At 31.5% G+C, this 26,005-nt stretch overlaps 1 protein-coding gene across 1 annotated transcript; it reads right to left on the bottom strand.

Annotated features, from left to right (window-relative positions):
- Nucleotides 1-1,397: 1,397 nt before the first annotated feature.
- On the bottom strand, nt 1,398-25,403 carry LOC100241404 (disease resistance protein RUN1). The gene is made up of 7 exons (XM_010645725.3): nt 24,701-25,403; nt 8,208-9,294; nt 7,739-8,050; nt 6,545-7,645; nt 5,853-6,462; nt 3,983-4,173; nt 1,398-1,951 (listed from the first exon to the last, which is right to left on the bottom strand). The coding sequence occupies exons 1-6, from the start codon at nt 25,189-25,191 to the stop codon at nt 4,049-4,051; spliced, it is 3,726 nt and encodes a 1,241-aa protein (XP_010644027.1). The 5' UTR covers nt 25,192-25,403; the 3' UTR covers nt 1,398-1,951; nt 3,983-4,048.
- Between the last annotated feature and the right edge of the window lie 602 nt (nt 25,404-26,005).

The raw sequence follows: 26,005 nt of genomic DNA, 5'->3' as shown, positions 1-26,005 counted from the left end.
TTTGAAGATTAAAGTTTTGAAATTAAATTTTTGCATCAAAAGATGAAGAAACAAAAGGATGACATATGGCCTATGGTTGGTGCATTGGAGGGTGGCCATGCAGAAGTGGGGCCCATACTAGAGTGGTTAGGTGGCAAACTAGGATCAGTAATATCATGAGAGTAGTTTATGCGACTATGACCAGAGGATCCATTTTGACCAATTTTAGTACCCATCCCAGTTAAAGAAGCACCACTTGACTGGTAGAATAAGCCATTAGGCTCCCACTCCAAACATTGAAGCATCCTAAAAGTATCAAGAGTGAGCTCCGAAAACCTGACCTCATTATGGTGGTAGCTTCTCAATATTGCATCATGTAATCTTAGATTTCTCTTTCCGATAGATATGGAAACTTGAGGTAGACAATCTAGATTGGGATCTAGTGCAAGACTATGTCTCAAAGGCCTGGTGTTCATAAAAGTTGTGTTAGCTTTCAACAATCTAACTATTTCTTGAACCATCAACTTCCATTATTTAAAGTCTACTTCCTGAAATGTCTGCTTACACTCATCAACCAATATTTTGAGCTGACTAACCAACTAATGCACCATTTCTCTTTGATTCAAAACCAAACACACCATCATAAACCTAGCAAAAAAAACCTCAATTGTTTATTAGCAAGATTGAGATCCTGAAGCAATCATTTCTTGAAATATTCCCAACTCAGTATTGCTTCATAGAATACATAAGATTCGGATAAGTAACCTACCTCACTCGTCCGCGTATACTGCCTAAAATAAAGTTGTGCAATTCGAGATGCAATCTCTCGTTCTCAAGTTGCTCATCTCGTCTCAGTCCAGCTCTTTGTTTTTCTCTCAACCTTTCTTGCTCTTTTTTTTTTCCTCATTTTGAACCCAACTTTTCTCTTCCTATAACTTTCTCTTTCTCAATCTTCCTCTTGATAATAAAAAAAGAAAAAGAAACCCCCCCTTTAACTCTTTTGTAGCTCCCTTAATTTTTTTTCCCTAGCACTTTCTTAAGCTCACTGGTACTCCTGACCCTTTTCTTTGCTTCTAGTCCCATCCTTCATTTGTCCCACTGATTAACCACACTAAGCACAACATTCACATATCTCACTGATTGGCCCAGATTCATAAATACCTCTGGTTCTAAGGTGTTTGCTCATAGAAGGAACTTCATGGGTGGGAGTCAAGAACAAGGTCACATATTGGGACTCCATGTGTAGAGTGGAAAAGAAACAAAGACACGTTGTGGAATGAAGCTTAATAGAAAGAGAAATAAACAATGAACTCAATGTTTAACAAGTATGAAGAAACCCATTTCACCATTTATCCGTGGGTTTAAAGATCAATGACATGAACTAAGAAACTTTGAGTAAATGCTAAAAGAAGAATCTCAATAAAATCTAGAACAGAGCAATATACAGGATAATCTTCATATGAAATCAAAGGATATGAAAGAAGAATAAAACAGTATCAAAACCACAAAATAGTCTAGAATCATCAAAACATGCATGTGGCCTTAGTCATCCACACCCAAATAGGTCAATGACATTCAAAGATCAACATGAAATATAGAAGAACAATAAGAATCCAAATGAGTCAGAAATCCATAACATTCATACTTGGAAAAGCTCATTTCCAATTTGATCATCCGAGCTTCTAACTCTTTTCTTTTGTTTTGCTCTCGAAATCTTCTCCTCTAGAATCCGCCGACCCACAACCCCCCTCATCTTGCTTTATTTCTTCCTTCTCATATAAGCTTCTACCAGTTCCACTACTCACCCTTTAGCAAAGAGGTCACCACCCTCAACCACCACCATCGCAAGTTGGTAGTCCCTGCCACACGTCCTAGCATGTAACTCACTTGGAAACCGTCCCCTACTCCTCCAAATAAAAAAATCCTAGCTTTTCCCGGGTGGTCAACGAATATCCATTGGTCTAAGAGGGGTCTACAACATACAATGAGAAGTATATAAGTTATGTAGCTAGAAATTTATGTTAGATAAAAAAAATCCAATAATTTTATTAGTAAAGTTTTAAATTGTTTAAATAACTAAGTTCATAAATTTTTATTTCAAATTTATCCCTAACATGATAACATGATAATGAAAGCAACCATCTCTAAACAAAAATATTTAATAAACATATAAAATATTAAAATAAAATTCATTTTTATAATTTTTTTTAAATAAAATATACTTTAAATAATTATGTAGTTATTTGCAACTTATTAACTACTTAATCAAATTTAAAAATCTAAATATTTAATGAATCTTAAAATCAAATAAAAGCCATCCCACCACTAAAAATATTTATTAAAATATCAACTACAAAATTACAAACAAATAGAATTTATTTTATAATATGTATAAGGGTTTAAATAAAATTAATTTTATAAACATGAAATAAGATTAAAACTAAAATAAATAAATATTTTATGAAACATATTTAGTATCTATTTAGTATTTATGCTTATCACAACCCATAACTTAAATTGAGAGTTCTAATTCAAAATTCTCATCTTATGTTTTAAAAGAAAATACTTGATGCACTTTCTTGATTATCTTAACAAATTTACCACATGAGAGCAAAACAAGTACTAAAATTCATGCTTCACCTAATTGGAGTCTTTAATATAATTAAGTAATTTAAGAAACATATCATAAATATAAAAACACCTAATTTGACTCTTTAACATACTTAAGTAATTTAAGAAACATATCATAAATATAAAAAAATTAAATGAAATTTTGCCCAACAAAATCAATAACCAGAGAAAAATGAGCTATAGATTATCTTGGAATCCATTAAAATGACGGTATAATATTTAATAAAAATCTACCAAACAATGAACAATTTTCTTAAGAAGTAATACATTAAATAACCATTGTAACAACTCTATCATATTGAGCCAAAAGAACACATCCCAAAAACAATTATTGTGATCCATTTCGCTCTAATGTTAGAAGAGACAACATATACTTGAAGGGCGGACATGTTTAGTATATGAGAATAAGAGTGCGTTTGAGAGTATTTCTACTTAAAATGTTTTTAGTAGAAGTGTTTTTAGGAGGATCAATTATTAAGAGGACGTTTGACAGTAATTCTAAAGTAATACATTAAATAACCATTGTAACAACTCTATCGTATTGAGCCAAAAGAACACATCCCAAAAACAATTATTATGATCCATTTCGTTCTACTGTTAGAAGATACAACATATACTCGAACGACAGACATGTTTAGTATATGAGAATAAGAGTGCGCTTGAGAATGTTTCTACTTAAAGTGTTTTTAGTAGAAGTGTTACTTAAGAAGTGTTTTTAGGAAGATCAACTATTAAGAGTATGTTTGACAATAATTCTAAAAAATGTTTATAACATTTTTAACACTTGAATAATAACATTTTTCAAGTATTATAAATATTAAAAATGTTTTTTAAAATTATTATCCAACATGTTCTAGGTATTTATCCAAAAAACACTACAACCGATTTTTTAATACTATAAGTTTTTCAAAATTTTAAAAGTGTTTCCTAAATTTTATCAAATATTTAATATTTTTTTTAAAAACGCTTTTTAGATTAAAAGTGCTTTTTAAAATCATTGTTCCTGAGAATGAAAATAGGAATATAAATAAAGATAAATCACAATAGCATGTGGGAAAGAAAAAGCCAAATCTTGTCAAGAGTCAGTTTTTGTCACCATTGTCATGAATTTGTCAATTTTATTTTCATTTGTAACAAGTAGAGCAAAAGAAGAAACCACATTTATCCAAGGCCAATTAGAAAGCATAAACAGCAACAACCACCCAACATCTATCAAACTTCAAAAACTTGTTACAAACACCACTAATACCCAAACCCAAAACACTTCTAGAGTTATGATGATATGTTTCCAAAATGTTAGAAATTAAAGTATTGTGGTAAGACAACTTGAAATCAATTTAAGGAAAAGAAACAAAGGAAGTACACAACTCACCAAGAATTGATATGAGAACATTTGGATGCGTATCAAGCATTTGAGTGGTCGGTTCCTCCTCAGCAGTCAACAGTCAACAGTGGGGTCCCCCTCGTCAGCAGAATAGTAATCAGAGTTCTCTGATTCTGAGCCTTCTGTATTAGAGCTGTCGCTTTCACTAGACCTCCACGCGTTGATCCACTTGGGGATTTCTAGAAGAGTAATTGAGTCGGTAGGAGGAGGAGGAGGAAATTATTTTAGAATTTTGAAATTTTGGTTTACAGGTTATCACCAATGTCAATAATCAACAAACATATTTTAAGACTTTGAGATATTTGTTTTTAATATTTTATTTTATAATATAATTTTTTATACATATTTTATAATAAAATACAAATTATTTAAATGAAACTAAATTTTATCAAAAAGAAAATTGTAACTGCTTCATTAAATTTAAAAATCTAAATATTTAATAAATCTCAAAATAAAATTGAAGATATTCTTTCAGTAAAAGTATTTACTAAAATATCAACTAAAAAAGAAATACAAAAAGAATCATTTTTCAAAATTTATTTTATAATATATATTAGGATTAAAAAAACCTAAGTTTACAAATATTAAATAAAATTAAAAATAAAATAAATATTTCATAAAATCTATTTAATACTGTGAGAGCAAAATAAGTAGTTAAATTCATGCTTCACCCAATTTGACTTATAACGTAATTAAGCAATTTAAGAATCATATTATAAAAATAAAAATAATTCAAATAAAATTTTAGCCTACAAAATCAATTGCCATAATTTTCTGTGATGATATACACACATTCCAATTTTGCCTTCTAAATTGCATACTTATAATTTTAAAAAATACGAATATACGAGATGATTTAAATGCCTTGACCATATCTAGTTCTACATTTCAGCTCCATATTCTCTTAGCCATGTAACAATATTGAAACTTGTCTAGATAATTTTTTTTCACTAGTTCTAGTGAATAAAAAACAGAGAGAAGATGTAACTTGATTTTGTAAAAATATTTTAAATTCAATTTATATAATATTAATTAAATAATTTTAATTGAATTCTTGTTGAAAATGAAAATAATTTTGTAATTACAAATAAATTTAAAATATAGATTTTTAGTAAAACATAAATAGTAATTTATAATAAAATCATAAATTATATTTGTAATAGAAAATATACTATTTTATTATATGTTATAAAAAAGGATATTTTATTATATTTATAAATTTAAGTTTTAAATTATTTTTAAAAATTAATAAACTTGTTAACAAATAAAATACATTAAGTCTTATTTAGTTTGAAGTAGTTAATTTGTCTAGTGAAAAAAAATAAAAAATAATAATTCTATGTAGAAGAGAAATAATATAATATGTGTTTATATATTATTTTCAAAAGCCGATGAAAACTTTTACTTCTTTTCTAAAAATTGTTTTCTATTCCACTTTACTTTTAAAAACTAGAAATAAATAGCAATAACCAAACAGTTTTTAACGGTATTATGAATTTTTAAAAATTATTCTCTATTTTTGAAAACTCCATACAACATACTCTAAATATTGCATTTTTCTTCTACATTAAATAATTCATTCTGAAAATAAGGAATAAGTCCTAAGATATTTTTAAAATGCAAGACACTTTAAAAAGAAAAAAAAATGGAGTTTCAGCTTTCAGGTAGATCGAAGTGTGCTGGTGTCAAAATTCCCTCAAATTTTTGGATAATAAAGAACAAATAATTATAATTAAGAAAAAAACACTCAGCCCATTTAAATGACTTGACCATATAAAATACCATATTGCTAGTTTGTTTTTCACTAATTGTATTAAATATTTGAACCTCCAGGAAATAAAAATGAGAGAATACGTACCTTTCATCCGAAAGGACCTGTAGGGAGAAGCTTGGAAATCACAGGAGATGTCTTGATCTTTTATCATGGCTTCACGCCAATGGCTCTGATTCTGTTGGTGATCATTTTTGGAGTATATAAGATGTATCCCACAAATTTCCACTTCAACGACTGGGATAGTATCACGTTGACTACGCTTAGCGTATCGATGCTCACTTGGAATGGCAAACTTAGGGAGATAGGTCACGCACAATGGTGGATCCGATGTGCTAACATTGTCGAGGCATATACCCTCAGATGATGAACTACTACTACGGCATGTTTCAAAATGGAAACAACTCATTATTTTAATTACCCGTTCAGATTGATCATCATGGGATATCCTCAATTCAAATTGTAGAAAACGCCTATGCCAATGCGACCAAAAATCATCAAGTGGAACATGATGGAAGAAAACAGCAAATCCCAAGAAATTGTTATCTTCATACCGATTCTTTGGGAGCTCTATTATTGCTTGGCGTCCCATACTCGGATGACTTATCCACTTTGGTATTCCACCACTTCCTGGAATAACAACTTTAGGTACATGGAAGTACCATAAGGAGTCTGAGTCTATTTCGTATTCACAACTCTGCATAAAAGTAGCATGTAAATCTTATGCCTCGATTTAAAAATAAAAATTAAAAATTAAAGGCCATATATAGAATTCATACCTGAGTACGTGATTTGAAGAGGTTGAGGAGATAAGACCAGAGTGGGCTCGAAGGAGTTGATAAAGTTCCCAGATGTGGACAACCTTGTGCTTCTAAGATTTCTAGCCTTGATGGAAGCTCTGGAATTTCTTCAAGCATCTGGCAGTGATTCATCCTAAGCGTTCTCAGGTTAGAGAGTTGGATTATGTTAGTAGGTATGCAAGGAATAGGGATTTCGCTCACATCTAAAAATCTCAGTAAGGATAGGCACCATAAATCACTAGGAATTGCTCCTTTCATCAGATTGCAACCAGCTAGATCCAGTCTTCTTAAGCACCATTGCAAGCTTCTCAGATTGTCGGGCAAATTGTGGAGCTTCGAACAGTTACGAACACAAAGACTACGAAGATGTGTCAAATTACCAATGCTATCTGGAAGAGTCACAAGGTTCTCACAATTCTTCAATTCCAAGTGTTCAAGACCTTTTAGATGTTCAATTGATGGTGGCAGCTCTGTTATAGGCGTTTTACTTAAAAGAAGTTCTCTTAAGTCTTCCATATCCTCCATGATTTCTGGAAAAGCCACCAGATTTGAACAGCCATTGAGATTGAGGACTCCAAGTGATTTCAACCCACAAATGCTATTAGGAAGACTCCTCAAATTTTTGCAATTTTCTAGATTTAACTCCTCAAGTTCGGTGAGATGACCTATTGAGCGTGGTAATTCTTTAATAGCAGTCTCGATTAGAAAAAGTTTCGTTAGACTTCCCATATTATGGATCTCAGGAAGTTCTTTAATATCAGTCCTGTTTGCATTGATGACCCTTAGATGTCTCAAATTCCCAAAATTATCCGGAAATTTGTCAAAATTTCTGCAATAATGAAGTGTAAGAAATTCAAGAGCTGGCAAGTACTCAATACTGCTCGGTATTTCCTGAATTCCACTGCAATCTAAATGAACTCTCTCCAAACGTCCCATATTTTCACGGATCTCAGGAAATTTCTTCAACCTTTCACAACACACGAGGTTAAGCTCCTCAAGATTTGGCATGCTTGATAATTCTGGCATTTTGGTGAGCAATCGTGATCTACTTAAGTCAATGATCTTTAAATTTCCTAGAATCTGTAACAAAAGGAAGTTTTGATTAATAAATAAATTTTCATGAATTTTAAAATCAATAGAAAGCAAATATATATAACTAAATTACAATGGTACCTTACGCCCATTCCAAAGTTGTTTTATGGTGCTATTTTTCATGTGGAGCTCAACAAGATTCTCTCCATTAAACTTTGATGGCAAGGTTTGCAAAGGGTATCCATCCCAATAAAGATATCTTAACTTTTGAGAAGGAAACTCAAAGTCTTTGGGAAGGAACACTTTATATTTCTTCGTCGTAAAACCATGATGATCCCCCCAATGGAGTTTGAGAAATCTTAGTTCCTTCATATTTTCATAAACCTTTTTATTCACCTGCATTTCTTTTGATCGAGACAAGTCATATGATATGACTTCAACTTGTTCCATTCCCTGAAAAATAAAATCAAAGAATAAGAAAAGCACAAAATATGTAAATCCTAACTAAAGTCAAACAGACATGATTTTTTAGACAAAAAAGCATGATATTATTGAAGTTTATATCTTCAACTAAAGCTTAACTAAATTCTAGCATTTAATTAATTCTTACCTCTTGTGCAGAAAATGCTTTAGAAATATCATCTGGATCCCACAATCTGATCCATTTGCTTGGGTCTTTAAGATGTTTTTCACGATCAATTGTCCAACCCATTTGTTGTATCAAGTCATGCATTTCTACCTTGTTGTAGGAAATAGTTATTAGGCATCTATCACAAAGAACTCCTATGTCATATTCTGCATGATCATCTAATATTCTCAATATAAAATCTTTAGCTTCTCCCTTGAAAAAGCATGCGATATGAAGGAAAATCTCCCTTTGAGTACGATCAAGCCCATCAAGGCTTATTTTAAGCACATCATTAATTTTCTTGTTAGGGTTTTTTTTCAATTTCTCTATTGCACTTTTCCATTCATCTTTTGTCTTGTTATAAAGAGAAGAGCCCAAAACTTCAAGGGCTAAAGGAAGGCCTTGCGCATATTTTATCATACTATTTGACATCTCTACATAATCTTCACGTATGTTTTGTACTTTGAAGGCATGCCAACTAAAGAGTTCAATAGCATCTTCATAACATAACACCTTAGCCTCATATGATGCATGCACCTCATATTGATCTAGCAAATGTTTGTCTCTGGTAGTTATGATGATTCTGCTTCCTCCACCAAACCATTTATAGTTTGCAACTATTCCTCGTACTTGGTCCAAATCATCGACATCATCAAAAACAACAAGAACCTTTTTTGAGCCAAGTCTGCCCTTGATCATATTCATTCCATCATTAATACTTTCTAATTTTAAATGTCCACCCTCCATAATGCCATGAAGAAGTTCTTGCAGTAATTGAAGTTGATCATTGTAACATTTGGATCTATTTTTGACACCTTCAAGAAAGCTAGCACCATTGAATTGACATAGGATGTCATTATAAACCATCTTGGCAATAGTAGTTTTGCCAATTCCACCAATTCCATAGATCCCAACCATGCGAACATCATCCAACTGCATTTTTAACAATGATTTTAGTTCTTCCAAGTGAACATACATTCCAACCATGTGCTCCTTAATAGGCAAAAACTTAGGATTCAATCTTTTGAGGATGTGGTTAATAATTTCCTCAATAGGCCTTGACTCGTACCTACCAAATATAAAACACAATGAAACATGATGTGAGCTATAATACGTTGCAACAAATAATAAATATGAAGTAAATTTCATATTTTTAATTTTATCTATGCAACTAAATTAGAGGTATATAATAGAACTTAATGCAAATGGATCAAAGCATATTTACTAAATTTGCAAATATAAGTAGCATTTCATTAATGTCATATCCATTGAGTATGCATGGGAAAGGAAAAAAGTGAAAAGTAAAAATAAAAAAGTGAAATAATAAATGATTTGTGTTAGCTTGCTGCACAATTGTTTGGAAGGTTCTTACTAAAGTCAACCTCTCTCAAACACAACTACCTTTTTATGATAATAATTCCAATCTTATTACACAGGTGGAGACAACTACTGTTTTGCCAAGTCTAAGATACCAATTCCCATTCAAGCTTCCCAATCTAGTAGAGTATTTGATAATTGTAACACTTGTCACTATTATATGTGACCATGTGACTATTTAATCGTTTATTTCATAAACTAACAAGTTGCTCATGATTCGCCTTCATGTCTATTGGTCTCCACGTTTTATCCACTTTCCACTTGTTATATAAACGAAATTGGTCATATCCCAATTTTTTCCTAAAGGAATAGAGTATAGTTATGAGGAAAATTTCTATTGTCCAATTGTCGACAAAAATTGACAATGATACTCAAACAGAAAAAAATATTGCAAAAGAATACTTTAAAAGGTAAAAATGCATGTTAAGAAAAGGTGTTTCCATTGGAGAAATACAAGACAGATGTGAGACTAGATTTATTAATAACTTCATTCATTACTACAAACAATGAAAATAAAATTATAAATAGAAAGAAAGAAAAGAAAAAGGGAGCAGCAGATTTTAATATAGGATGCCCAACTTTGGTTAGCTAGAAAACCAATATGTTAATCCATTTATACAAAGAAAGCGACAAGTGTTGAGCTTAGCATTAGCTAATTGTCACTGCATTTTAGGATATTAGAAAATGCATCAATAAAGAATGCGAGTTTCATCATAGCACAAAATCAAATAACTTGATATTCGAAGAATCAATTGAACTAAACAAATTTGGCAATAGACAACTTTTCAAAGAAATCGTATATAAAATTAGGAAAATTCTGACCTAGCTATGGAAATGAGAGTCGACCTAACTATGGCATAAGAGATCGGACCTAGCTAGACGGTCGAGGGAAATGTACAAGAATTTTTATATATAGTTAATATAAGATCCATGAGGCTCTTGCAAGAGCATGATTATCAATAGGATCCTATATTTTTTATGTCATACTAATTTCTATATTCAGTGTTACTAAAATTTTCTTTTTAACTTTTTTTTCCAAAACTTAAAATCAATGGTTACAAGTAGCTAATTTAAGAATTAAAAATTCATACATATACTTAATTATAACTAAAATCAAAAGTTCAAAGGAAGTTGAAATTACTCATGATCCTTGATCATATGCTAACCACTTAGAGAGCCTGCTTCAGCCATCGCAGCCTTCCACCTTTGCACCTTCTCCTCGTCTGCATTTATTTTATGATTCGCAAATGCTTCTCCAAAACTGCCTTTTTGTTTCCGCACATCAGAAGGATCCACATGGTCGAAAACTGGCAAGACTATTTGATCCATTTCTTTTCTGCACTCCATGATCTTTGCTAGCTCATCCAAACACCATTTGGAATGAGCATAGTTTTTGAGAAAACAATTATGGAAAATCTTGATTTTTCGATAGATTCCAAAAGTTCTTGTGCGATCTCCTCTCCTCTTTGAAGTTTATCATCTCTGAAAGTGTTAATGCCCACCCATTTCAAATGTTTGAATAGATGATCCGTAAAATTGTAGCGGGTATCTTCCCCTCTAAAACTCAAGAAGACATCGAAGTTGAATTTTTCGGTTGGAGCTGAAGAAGAAGAGGGTTTTTGGGTGCTTGAGGAAGCCATTTTGAGACAGGGTTTGTGGGAACTGGGAGGCTACAAGAGAGTTGAGGATCAACTTGCACACAGTCACTACTAATGTCCCTGAAGAGGGTCTTTGAGTACCCTAAGAGCCTGCGAAACCTCAGTCACTTTTCACAGCCTCACGTGAAAAAAAGCAAACTTTGCCTCCCAATACTAAAAGCTCCCCCACCATTGTCGGTTTATGTGCTCAGAGGCCTTATTTGTAATTACGTATTAAGAATCACTTTAATGCACCCCCTTCTCATAAAAAAATATATAGTTTATTTTCATTTAAATTATAAGCAATAAAAGTGTTATTATTTATAATAACATACTATATCATACAAATCACGTGGAAATTATAGTGTGCAACTAAAGGTCTATTAAGGATTATTTTCAAAAATAGTTCTCCAACAATATGTTTTTTTTTTTTTTAAATTTAGATAAAAAACTTCTTTGAAAATTTAGAATATTCTCAATCTATTTTTATATTTTTAAAATTTTCTTTAAAATAATTTTTATATTTTCAGTTATTTTTCATTTTTATATAATTATTTTTTAAAATACCCCCCAAAATAATTAAAATATATTATCAACATACACCTTATTTTCAGACCAAATCTTTAAAAAATCGATTTGTGTGTCTTAATTAAAGGATCTTCTTAGAGTGTATTTGATTACAATTAAGACTCCACATAGTTTGAGTTGTAAAATACGAGGAATATGAGGTAAATGTAATGATAATTAACTCCCACTGGACTACCCAAGTAAGACCATATTTATTAAAAAAGAATAATAAAAAGGGAAAAATTGAAAGTTCACTGGGGATAACAAAAGAACTGTTGAATAGCTTAAAGCCATCCAAGATGGGCTTAGGAAGAATCTTAATGGATGGACCAAAATAAGTCCACCAATTGTGAAACCAAAATGGGAAGGAGGAAAACTGATGCTTAGATGGAAAATAGAACATCCATGAATGATGGAAGCCCCTATTTTGGATCAAAAAAGCATTGAACCATACTCTCTGATAATCCCAATAGTTGAAAAATCTTGGTTTTGAAGGTTCAGAGAACTTCCTTGAGAAATTGGGATTTCCACCCCATTGCTTAACAGTAAGAATCTTATAGATATGATAGGTGAAAAATGCTAAATCCAAATTACTGTATTTATCAGTGTTATGCTTAATTTTAACAGAACCAGTTTCTACGAGGATTGCCTCATAAAAATCTCTTGTTTTTAAAAGGTCACCAGAGGGATAATGAAAATTTTCATGAAAAGCATTTGTTGGTATCTCTCTGGGGTTTTCAGAAAAAAATTCTCTTTCAATCACCAAAATTGGTTGATTGATATCTTTTTGTTAATATCTTGATTTTGTAGAAATGGGTGTGGGGTTGGCAGCCACCATAATTTTCTTATTTGAAAAAAAAAAAAACTTGGTGCTAATTCCTGATGAGAGGGATTAGCCTTAGTCACTTGGTTAAAGGTCTAAGACCTTGAAATAGTTGGGTATTGGGTAATCTTGACCGGTTTAGATGGATCCGAAGGATCATAGTACAAGGTCATCATTTTGTTGGGCATAAGGTTAGAAGAATGAAGTCTTGCTTCTTCTTCAAGTTCAACTTGTTGACTCCAAAGCATTTTATGGGGAAAAGGAGCTTGACTGGATTGGGATTGTTAGGAGCTTGGGTATTCTTTTTAGGGGCCATGGTCTCGTGAACCCTACAAATTTCACGAGTTAAGTAATCAGGAATGAAATTTTCTCCTTTAATAAACTTAATTTGAAAATTAGGGTTTAAAATAATCTGTCAATCAGTTAAATCATGCTTAAAAGCTATATACTTAATTGTTTTCACAAGTGTGAAAATGATTCTTAATAAAAAATCTTTGGTTCAAAACATCAATATGAAATTTTGAAATGCATAAAGAAATGCTTAAAATATTATTTTTAATGAGATTATAAATGAGTTGGGTACCTATTTTCTTAGGTGGAACATCTATTCCAACAAGATTAATTTCTTGATCACAAGGAGTGATGTTTATAACAGGTGGATTGATAAATTCAAAAAGAATTTCCTTATCAAAGAGCTTTGTTCTTATACCTTGGTTATCTACCCACATGGGATAAATAGAGTTTAAGAAGGGGATCTCTAGGAGGACTTTCTCCTTAAGGTCTTTAACAAGAATGAAAGTTTGCTTAATACAGATGTCATGGTTACGGATATGAACATCTGTTAATTTATACTTAATAGCAAGCCTTTTGCCATTGGCTCCAAATAGAGACTGACTTGTCTCTTCACATAAAGGAATAGGTACAAGACCTTCTTGAAGGCAATTCTCGACTGCACCTGAATCAATTAAAGTAACAATATCAAAGACGAATTTATCTTTGACTACTATAGTAGGAGAGACTTCCCACATTTGGAAGATAATCCTACTAACAGTATTTAAAAAGGCTTCTGTCTCATCATCATTAACTTGTGAAGATTCTGGAACATCCACAAGGTTTTCTTGGTTATTAACAATTCTATTGATTTGTTCTTGAAGGTTCGAGAAACCTAAACTTGTGAATTGTCTTAAATCCTTAATTTCTTTCCTATACTGTCTTACTTCATCATGAAGTTCCTCAATGCTTACTTCTTTGGGAGACTGTTGGTCAAACCTATTTAAGATTTCATTAAGGTTATAAGGATTTACAGTCTTCTTACCTTCCGGCTTAACAACTGATTTCTTAAACACTTCATAAAGATCTTGCTTAGTTTTTTCATCTTCAATTTTTCTTAAAATATCTAAGACAAGTTCTTGATCTTGGCTTATGACATTTATGGTCTTAGGTCGGCAATTACAATTACCCTTAATGCAATCTTCTTAGTCACTAGAAGTTTGGCTAGAAACTTCACCACTACTGTCTAGTTGATTAATATCATCTTCATTATCTGAATCAGTCATTGATTCAGATTCTGAGGTTTTTAATAAAACTTCACAAAACATATTTTTTAAATCTTCAGGGACATTAAGATTATTAATCTTTTGTCTAACCTTACAATCTTTCTTATAGTGGCCAACCTTGCCACATTTAAAACAAATAATTGGCTTGGAATCTAAAAGGGTTTATTCCTTTTTCTGGGCTTCTTTGTTTATTCTTCTTTGGACATGTCTTGAATGCTTGGTTTCATTCATCCTATAGTTTCCATAAGTTTCTCTCTTATTATGGTAAAACTTATCTTTGCTAGGCTTCCTGTTTGTTCGTTACTTAGAGGGAGGCTTAGTTTTTTTTTGGATGAAATCAAATTGGCTACAGAATGACCCAAATTAACTCTTGTAGATCCTTTGTTCATTCTTCATTTGTTGTTTGAGCTTAAAGTCATTGCATAACTTAATCCCTTCAGCTGTGACAATGATTATAATTTCACCATACGTTAGTTTATCATAAGGGATTTGACCATTTTAATGTTCTCTTATGTTAATCCTAATTCTCTCAGAGAAAAGCCTAGGTAGTCCTGAGATGAATTTTTCTTTCCAAAAATATTGGTTACAGTCTGATCTTAGCATGACTTTGGTTAGGAAAACTTCCTTATACCATCTAAAGTCATGAAACTTGGGACACTTAAGGTTGGTTAAGAGATCTACAGTCTTATCCTTAATCTTTGTAGGATCTCCAATGAAGTGCTTTGAAATTGAATAGATTAGAGTAGACACTGCATCCTCTATATCTTGTCCATCTTCGTCCTTAACCATTTCATTTTCCTCATTAATCCTATAAGCTTTTAGGATACCATTTATATCCTTAAAAGTGAGATAATTATCCCACCAACCCTTAAGTTGTCCTGTAAACCCAACAACAATTTTCTGAGCTACAACATGGTCAGGTAGTCTATTATTTAACTTATAGGTTGTACTTACCATGGTCATTTCTTGAAGCTTAGTGAGTATGTATACTCGGTCATACCATCTATGTTCCATTCATAGATAGTACCACTGGTGTATGAAGCTTAAGTGTACTGATTTCTTTCCTCAAATTGCATGTCAGGAAAGGTAGGTCTAAGGTAATAATTCATAGTCTTAGGGGCTTCCAAGTTGTTGATACTTTTTAAAACAATTTGATTATGGGGTTCCTCAAACATTTTGATTAGTTCATCAGCCTCTTCTTCTGAACTAATGTCACCCTTAACCATATTGATTCTCTATGGGTGTCTATGGTATCAAAGCCACAGGAAGGGAAGTCGGGTTTGTTTTAGGTGTTTTGAGCTATCCTAGGATAAGTAGCAGTGTGCCGAGGAGTACGATCCTTGCTGGGTTGAGTCTGTTGTTAGCCGTGGATAGGCGTTTGTTAAGGTTGTAAGGGGCTGGGGAGACGTCTCATTAGGTATGTCAATATGCTATTAGGCTCTAGATTAAAATCCTAAAATGAGTTCGATATTCAGAACTATGTCTAGGAAATCCACTGATTCTCAAGATACTGTTGTAAATAGTAAAGAGGTCAATTATCCTAAGATCTAAAATGATTTAGATGATTGGAAGTTACCCAAGGTATCTAATCAAGAAATTTATAAGAAAAGAACCTTTAAGTTTTTTATAGACTACACCATTAGAACCTCTGAAATGTCAGTAAATTTAAAATAAGATGATCAAGTCATAAGACTCTTGGATAGTAAGTCCATAGAGAAGCATAAGAAAGACTGCTATAACTTCATACACTTTGGTATGATCCAAGTTGCCGCTAAGCATTTGATAAGATTAGGTTTAAACACCTCTATTGTCATGTGTCTAAGAGATAATAGACATCTTGACTATCGAGATTCTATTATAGGTGCAGTCCAAGCTGGACTAAATGATGACCCTGTTTACTTCTAGTGTTTCCCTAACTTCACAGTTAGATTAAGAAATGCCGACATCTTAGATTCGGTCGTCCTTCATGTTAAGACCCATGACTTTAAGTTCAAGGAAAGAAACATTCCTATTTCCATCATTACTATATTTGCCTATAAGAGCATGACCACAAGCATTGGATCTAGAGCTCTGTGCACCAGTCCTAAGGGAGAGACTACTCTCTTCCACTCTAATATGCTAGACAAGACAAACTTCATAATCCCCAAAAAGATCAAGTGGAGTGAAGTTGAGTTTCCTGAAAATTGGCATTTTGCTAATGCCGTTCTAGCCATAGAATAGAGATCTGAAAGGATTGAACAAATTGTTCAATATCCTGATGGAAGAAAAGATCTGATTTTCTCTAACTCTTTCCATCATTCTAGCAGTCCTAGAATTTCAGAGTATGAGCCCTCTAGAGTTTTAAGCTCATCTATCACAGTAAGAACCATTAGGGTAGATAAAGGTTCCAGTTCAACAAATCCTAAAAACAATAAGTTAACAGGTGTTAGAAATCACACCAACTTGGCCAGACCCTTTTACACTAATGAAAAGGAGTCTACACAGGAATCACATCAGGATGAGTCCCCTGATATGTCTCCTACGTATTCCCAGATGATTAACACCATAAGCTTTAACGATGAGGACTTTGAGATCAACAAGGATCTTTTAAGAAAGGACTTCTATTCTGAAGCCAATAACAAAAGAAAAAATTGGTTCTTTAGCACTATCCCTAAAGACATTAGAACCCTCTACCAAGAAGAACTCTATATGTACTTAAGACAAGAAAATAAAAACATTAAGTTTTGGATCTGGTTTGAACTCTTCAAACAAGAAGAATATCCAGACTATCCCTGTAAGTATATTAATAACACATATACAAGAGCTAAGATATGGAAAACCAATGATAACATTGTCATAGAATCCACTCATCCTCCTGAACCTAAGATAGAAAAAGATATTAATGGAACCATTGTTAGAGCTTCACTTTTTAAGACTAAGCCAGAAGATAAGGGAAATGCTAGTGCGGTTGATATTAGGAGAATCATGGAATAGAACAACTACACTAATATGTTTCTCATAACCCTTGGTAATCAACTCCATAGGGATGAAGATATTATTGAAACTCAAGATCACATTAAGAATTATTTTGTTAAGAATGACAATAAACCTTTGTTTAAGCCTTTTGAATTCTCTATGAAATTCCAGGAAAATCCTAATATTGATCAAGTTTTCATTGATAAAATCAACCAAAAGGTTAAAGACATCTTTGTTATCCCTAAAACACCTCAGCCTTCCCATAAGAGAATCAATTTGGTTAAGCGGAATATTAGTTCTAAAACAAAGGATAATGGACTAATTAAGTTAGCCAATGAACCTTCTAACCAAACAATTTCTAGGATTAAGGACCATTATGACAGCCAACCAAAGACTATAAATATCCTAAGCCAAAAACAAAAGCTTGCCCTAGATACTTTAACTATTAAAGATCTTCAAGAAGAAATAAACAGTATAGGAAGGAAATTAAGGACTTAAGACAACTTGCAAGTTTAGGATTTTTTACCCTCTATGATCAAATCCATAGGGATGGTATTTACCATAACAATTCTAACTAGGAAGACTTTAAAGAAGTTCTTAAATCTTCACAAATCAATAATAAAGAGGTAGATGCATACTTGAACACTGTTAGTAGGGTTATTTTCCAGAGGTTGTAAGTCTCCCTTACTATAGTAATTAAGAATAAATTTGCCATTGATATTGTTGCTTTGATTGATTCAGGAGCATCTTTGAATTGCTTACAAGAAGGTTTAGTACCTACCTAGCTTTATGAAAAAACCAAACAAACTCTTTTTAGAGCCAATGGTAAAAAACTTGTTATTAAGTATAAGCTGTCAGATGTCCACATCTGCAACCAAGGCGTTTGCATTAAGCAAACCTTCATTTTAGTTAAGGATCTTAAGAAGAAAGCTCTCCTTGGAGTCCCCTTTTTAAGTTCTATATTTCTCATGTGAGTAGATAACCAAGGTATAAGAACTAAGCTCCCAGATAAGGAAATTCTCTTTGAATTTTCCAATCTATCGGGAGAAAGAAGTATAAACACCTTAAAGGATCAAGTGATTATGGCTAAGAAAAACCATGTTAATCTCTTAAAACAGGAGATTACTCTGGTTAGAATAGAAGATCAATTGAAAATTAAGAAAACTCAAGATGCAATAGAAATATTTAAAGATAGGATTGTTAGAGAAGTTTGCTCTAATATTCCTAATTCGTTTTAGCATAGGAAATAGCATGAGGTAGAGTTACCTTATGAGCCAGACTTTAGTGAAAAAAATATTCCCACTAAAGCAAGACCAATTCAGATGAACAATGAATTATTAAGCTACTGTGAAAAGGAGATCCAAGATCTTCTCGATAAGAAATTGACAAGAAAGTATAAGACTTCTTGGAGTTGTTCAACCTTCTATGTACAGAAACAAGCTGAATTAGAAAGAGGAACATCTAGACTTGCCATCAATTACAAGCCTCTTAATGATGCATTAAGATGGATTAGGTATCTTATTCCAAATAAGAAAGACCTCCTTCAAAGATTAGTTCAACAAAGTCTTCTCTAAGTTTGACATGAAATTAGGATTTTGGCAAATCTAGATTGCAGAAAAAGATAGGTATAAGATAGCCTTTGTGGTCCACTTTGGACATTATGAATGGAATGTAATGCCCTTTGGTCTTAAGAATGCACCCTTAGAGTTCTAGAATATAATGAATGAAATCTTTAACCAATTTTCTGATTTCATCATTGTCTACATCGATGATGTTTTAGTATACTCTAATTCTATAGAACAACATTGGAAACATCTCAATAAGTTTGTTGAGATTGTTAAAAGTAATGGTCTAAGCTTGTCAGCCACTAAGATTAACCTTTTTCAAACTACGGTAAGATTCCTAGGTCATCATATTCACCAAGGAACAATCACTCCCATTTAAAGATCTATAGAGTTTGCTGATAAGTTTCCTGATGAGATTAAAGATAAGAAACAACTGCAACATTTCTTAAGAAGCCTTAATTATGTGTCAAATTTCATTCAGGATTTAAGCTAGCTTTATGCCCCTTTAAGACAAAGACTTAAGAAGAATCCAGTACCTTGGAATGAGGATCATACCAAGATTGTCAAAACTGTCAAGTTTAGAGTCAAGACCCTACCATGTTTTACCTTAGCTGACCCAAAAGCCTTTAAGATTGTTGAGACTAATGCCTCAAACATAGGTTATGGTGGAATTCTTAAGCAAAAAATTGATAACCAAGAAAAGTTGGTTAGGTATACTTCAGGAACTTGGAATAATGCCCAACTCAACTATAATACCATTAAAAAAGAGATTTTATGCATTTCAAAATTTCAAGATGATCTTTTGAACTAAGAATTTTTATTAAGAGTTGATTGCAAATCTAAAAAATTAGTTTTACAAAAAGATGTTAAGAATATAGCTTCTAAGCATATTTTTGCTTGATGGCAAACTATTTTAAGCAATTTTGATTTTCCAATCAAATATATTAAATGAGATAATAACTCAATCCCTGATTTCTTAACTCGTAAATTTTTTCAGGATTCACAAAAGCATGGCCCCTAAAAAAGAAAAACAATCTCTTAAGCCCATTAATAAATTTACAACCTAAATGAAACCTCATTCAGCTTTATCTGAGAAATCCATGCCCTTGTATTATGAACATTTTGATGTCGCAGGATCTTGTAGCTTCTCAATTGATCCTATTCCTCCAGCAACTCTTAAACATCCTTCTTCCCCTAACATGGATAAAGGAAACAATTCGAATTCTCTACCTTTTGTGGAAGATTCCTTTCCCACAAATCCATCATCTATCGATACTAACCCCTTATCTGTTTATAAAAGTCTTTGTGAATTGCAAGACAGATGCAGGGCTTTGGAAAGAAAGCTAGAACTAGTTGACTTTCCTAAAGCACATTCGGATGCGCTTAAACACCAAGCCCCATTTTTCCCACTAGGAAATGGAGAGAATAAGCAGTTCACCCCATTGGTGAATGAAGAAAAATTAAGTGAGGAAGAGTGGAGTTTCCTCAATATAAGAATGTATTTTCATAAGAAGCAGATTTTATACTCTTTTAAGCAAGACTGTGTTAGTCTTATAATCTATGAAAAAGCTAAGGCCATTGCAGAGGAAAAACAAGTTTTTATCTCTGCCTATCTTCAAGATCTTCACATCTATCTTTGTGCCATATCTGGTCTTCGAGTTCCAGGTTTAAAATTGGTTAAAGATATGGAGTTTGACAACTCTAAGATTTGCAGAAGCCTTAGTGAACCTCTTCTCCATCAACAAGACAACAAGCAGTTTTGTAACTGCAATAGAAACTTTACTATCAGCAGAGTTTGCATTATCCTACAATATTACCAGCCAATCAGCCTTGCGTTTAAGAATGAAGTTTTAACCCTAACCCAAAACTTCTTCTTGATTATGGGTTAGCTCACTAGTTGGTCTGCTTTGATCTCAGCCAAGCAAGCAATTTCGGTAGAAAAGTTAACTTGGGATTAATTCAGGGTTTTAAGATGAACAAGAAGTTTGTTGATGCTATTATTATCAGCAAAGCTCTTGAATGGATCTCTGATGGTAGTTTTCTCCCAGCACAACATTATATTTCTCTTCATTATCAAAACATGAGACCTATTCTTTTTTCCTGTCCTTTGGAACAACCTGATATCTGTGTTGAGCCACTTATTAAGAAAATCAAGCATTGGAGAGAGTCAGGATTATTAATAGGGATTTTGAGGCCTATCATGAAAATATGGGATATCTTATTGCTGCAGACTCTCTTCATCAGATTTTCTGTAGTAAAAGGATTGATCCTCTGCCTACCAAATCCATCATTAAAGATATGCAGCTACTAATGAAGCACCGTTCAAATTATATTCTTTTCTGATACTTTTTACCAAGCCTTAAGCTCATTTCAGCACTAAAAGCAGTTTGGTCTTCCAACATGTGTGTCCACGATTCAAGATATGGTCTGCCAGCCATTATTTCCCACCGAAAGTAAGATTCCTTGCCAAAAAGTCTAAAGTGTTACAGTAAAATGTTACTATTCACTTTTACTATTCATGCACGGGTTAACTATTCACAACAGCTGGTCAAAAAGCAAATAGTACTTTGTCTGCTACTTTGTACTGTTTAAGATTCTTTCTTCAACTATTTAAGGAGGCTTGATCCTCAGTTGTAAACACGAAAAAATTTCTCCTCTTCTTCTTAAGCTCCCTTTTCTCTTCATGCACTCTCATCATGTAAGTCCTCAAGCCAAAAGCTTTCTTCAAAGCTTTCCTACCCATTTTCATTGTAAGATATCCATCTCCTTATATAAGTATGTTTTATGTTTTCATTATACCTCCTATTATGGATGGTTTTCAAATTATGTAAATAAAGTTTGTGGTTCCTTCTTTTTAAATTTCTTATTAAATATCTTGTGTATTTTCTTATTTCTCTTCTTTGTCTTGAATTTTGGCATAATTTATGTTTTTATTGCATATAACCTTGTCCTGGGTATCTATGGTATCAGAGCCCTCATCCTGATGTGCCAAATTTAGGCGTGACACCAATGGGAACTCTCACCCATGACCTAGAGGTTATTGGAGCAAAGTGGGGCTCTCTGCCCATTGGAGACAGTAACTCCTTTGACGAGGGTTGCCTAGGACTCTGATAGGTACCTAGATATGCTCTTGACACACGTTAGTTCCCCCTTGGTGGTTGTATGGGCAACCGGGTTCAGAGCTTATATATATATATATACAATACTAATGAAAAGAATATGCATATTTTGGTATATGGTACCTAATTGCTAAGTTAGAAAACCAATTTAATATAAAAAAAAATAGTGCTAGAAGTGTCTTTTCTTACAATGGAAACAGTGCTGGAAGTTTCAATAATAATAATAATAATACAATTAACCTTCATATAAACTTGAGGAATAGTAATAAAAGACAAAAGACATAATTAGAATTACAGGATGTTCAAATTGAGTAAAAGACAAAAGGCATAATTAGAATTACAAGATGGCCAAATTTTCAATGCAGGACTTATGGGCTTAAGGAAAATTTATAAACTTGATGACCCTTAATGAGACTTATAGTTTATAGGTGACCTTTTTGGATAATTCTCCGTGATAAATTCCAATCCAGTGCATTGTTAGTTTATTTTATCTTATTTATTTTAAAAATAAGTTAGATAATATTTGTTTTAAGGTTGAATAAAAAAAAATCAAAATATTTAATTTTTTCTATTAAGTTAAAAATAACATATTGACATTAACCAATATAATTAAGAGTTCATTTGGTAATAATTTTATGAAGCTCTTCTAACCTTTTTAGGAGTTAAAAACATTTCTTAAAATCACTATCAAACATGCTTTAAAGTGAACTTGTTATAAATATGTTTAATTTAGTTATATTAGTTGATATGAACATGTTATTTTTAGCTAGATAAAAAGAGTCAAATATTTTGATTTTTTTTTATTCAATCAAAAAGAAAAAAAAAAAAAAAAACCTCCTTACTCATGATTCACTCTAGATTCCTCCAAACAAGGAGAATTATTTAGAATTATTTTTACTAATCAATTCATTGGTTGAAAGAAGTATTAAACAAAAAACACACAATATTAATGATCAAAAAATAAAATAAAAAGAATGAAGCCTCTTGCTCCAGCTAAATATGTAGATAAAAATATATTCAAAAAAATTTAAATAAAAATTTCTTTAAAAATTATTTTACTTATTATCTACTTAATGGTTAATCTTTAATTGTTTGAAGAGATAAAACAACAACTAATTTTCAAGGGTATTTTAAAAAGAAAAATTGTCTACCAAATTTTCTAATTAAAGAACTTTTAATTTAAGTTACATGAAATATTCTTAATCTACTTCTACTTAATTAACTTTCTATTAAAATTACCCTAAATTTCTTTTAGTTCACTTATACTTTAAATAAAATCTCTTATAAAATATATCTTATTTAAAAGAGCTTTTTAAAATTTTATTTAATTTTTTTTGGAAATCTTTTGTTAATGTTTTGTTTCAATTATAAAGATTAATGAGAATTATATTTACACTTTTTATTTATCAAATTAATTATCTTATAAAATTTATTTTTTAAAAATATTAAAAATTTACTAAAATTTTTAAATATTTTGTTTATTTAGAATTGTTGTCTAATCATGCATTTAATTTAGTAAGTTAGCTTTTTTTAAAATTCCATTATAACAGCTACTTATAATATGTGAATTTAGCTAATCCTATCAATAACAATTTATACAAGCCTTTTAAAATATGAAAATATGCAAACATTTATTTAATTTAAATATTGCTCTCCTTTCGATATGAACTTCTAACTCCACCATTGACCGTATGGTTGACTTTGTAATTTCTATATTTTAAAAATGAAAATCCATTAGTGGTTATTTTAGTTTTGATAAACTCATGAGACTTAATTCAAGGGCTCATATTAAGGGTAAACTCCTAACACTTAGGTCGAGGGTTCATACTAAGAATAAACTCATAACACTTGGTTTAAGAAGATTATAGAATCACACACATAATGATAAGAATCATGGAAATAATTATAAAGATGCGTAGAATCAAAGTATTTGTTCTAGTTCATATTTCTATAAATTAAAAGCAATTAAATATTAATAATATTTTATTATCTTAGTTTTAAGAAATAATATTTATTTTCCTTAATTTTAGAATATTCATTATCCTTTCACCTATATAATTTATATATATATATAAAGATAAAACAATAATCAAATAATAATAGATGTATGTCATAAATTTTGAGTACATGATGATAGGAATTTGTTGTGATGAATATTTTGTAAATTATGAGTAAAACTATTAATAATATTTTATTATCTTAATTTAAAGAATTGTTTTATTTAATTTTAGGACACTCATTATTTTTTTTCTTCTTATAACTCATTGTATATTCTTGTATAAATTTATGAAAAATATAGAATTCTAACACCTTCTTTTCGAATTTATCAAACTTCTCATTATTTTGGACGTTAAATTTTTATTTTTTATTTTATCATTTACAGCTGCAATTATCAAACTCAATATGTCATATTGTAAATTGACTATGTTTCTCTAAGTTACAAGTCATTTTAGGTTATTTGATTTTATATTTTACTCTTCAAACTATATACTTAACATAGTTTATGGAAATATAGTGAATACAAATTATGAAAACACCTAAGTTTTTCAATAATCTAAAATGGATATCTTATTTCATAATTATATATAACATATAATTATGAAATAACTATGTATTTATGCATTCAATTTATTGATGAAATTTCTATATTTAGAATCAAAAGGATTTCTTTACTTTTATAAATTTACAACTAATCATTTTTTTTTTTACTAGAATTTGAGCAATACACAAGTATCTCAAGAAATTAGGCATTTGTGTCATGAGATTATTAGCCTTCTCGTCATTTGTTCATGATTATAATTATAAGACTCAAATTTAAGTGCTTATAAATGAAAGCTACTCATAAATAAAAGCTAAAAAGAAGTTACTAAAGTTACCCCTTGTTTATAGGCCATCCAGCAATATAGCCTGCTTCGGTCAAAGCCTCCCTCCACCTTTGTGCCTTGTTCTTCCAATTTTCTTCATAGCTGGTGAATGCTTCTCCAAAACTCCCTGTTTGTTTACGCACATCCGCTGGATCCACATGGTAGAAAATTGGCAATACTATTTGCCTATATTCACGTCTACACTCCATGATCTTTGCAAGCTCGTCTAAACACCACCTTGAATGAGCATAAGTTTTTGAGAAAACAACAATGGAAGATCTTGATTCTTCAATAGCTTTTAGAAGCTCTGGTGCAATCTCTTCTCCTCTTCTAAGTTTATCATCTCTAAAAGTATTGATGCCCCTTTGAACCAAAGCAGTATACAGGTGATCGGTGAAATTGTTGCGGGTGTCTTCCCCTCTAAAACTCAAGAACACGTCATACGTGCATCTAGGGGTGGAAGAAGAATAATCAGACGCCATTTGAACGCTTGTGGAAGCCATTGCTAGCCAGGCTGTGTCTATGTAAAAACAATAAGACAGTCTTCAATTGAATTCTGCCTCTGTGAAAGGTGTTGCAGAGGTGAAGAATTTAAGCTGGAGAAGAAAGACAAATTCTAATCTTAATGACCAGAGAGAAAGGAATCGTAAAATTAGTATCTGAGGAAGGAACCCAGAAATTTGCAGGAAGGGAGGTGGGCACTCTGAAGTCTTAACAAAATAACCTTTCCCCTTTTGCTTTCACACTACCTTTTGCCTGGCATTCATTCATGTGGGCTCTCCAAACTTTTGTCATTTTTTATTTCCATTATTTATATCAAAATAGTGGAAGTCAATCTTCAAGTCTTGTGCATTTTCCTCTTCTTTTTAACCAGAAATACATGGAAGTGGAAGTGAGCCATTAATTAAAATTCAAGAAAATATATGTATATCCATATTCTATTCCCTTATTTATCATTTATAAACCTCATCAACTAAAGTGGAAGAGAGAATATTTATAAGAGAAGTTTCTCTTTTCTTTTTTAATTTAACCTTTCAATTTGGGTTTAATAAATATTCTTTTAATCTTTTAAATTTAAAAGTTTTAATCTTGAAACAAAAAAAATTGTAAGTATAAATAATACGATTAGATTTGTAACCTGAAAATTTTTGAAAATTTTAGTGGTTTCATATCCGACCTATACAATTTTCATCTTTTAATTTAAACATAAAAAACAAAAAATAAAAGAAAAAAGAATCTATGAAGATGTATATTGAAATTACTTTTGTATCATGGAAGAAGATGAAAATAAAATATTTATTTATTTATTTATTTTAA

The sequence above is a fragment of the Vitis vinifera genome, chromosome 18 (assembly GCF_030704535.1).
Source record: "Vitis vinifera cultivar Pinot Noir 40024 chromosome 18, ASM3070453v1".
Lineage (NCBI taxonomy): Eukaryota > Viridiplantae > Streptophyta > Magnoliopsida > Vitales > Vitaceae > Vitis > Vitis vinifera.
Note: the sequence above shows the minus strand (reverse complement) of the source record. Positions and strands in the feature narration are given on the sequence as shown.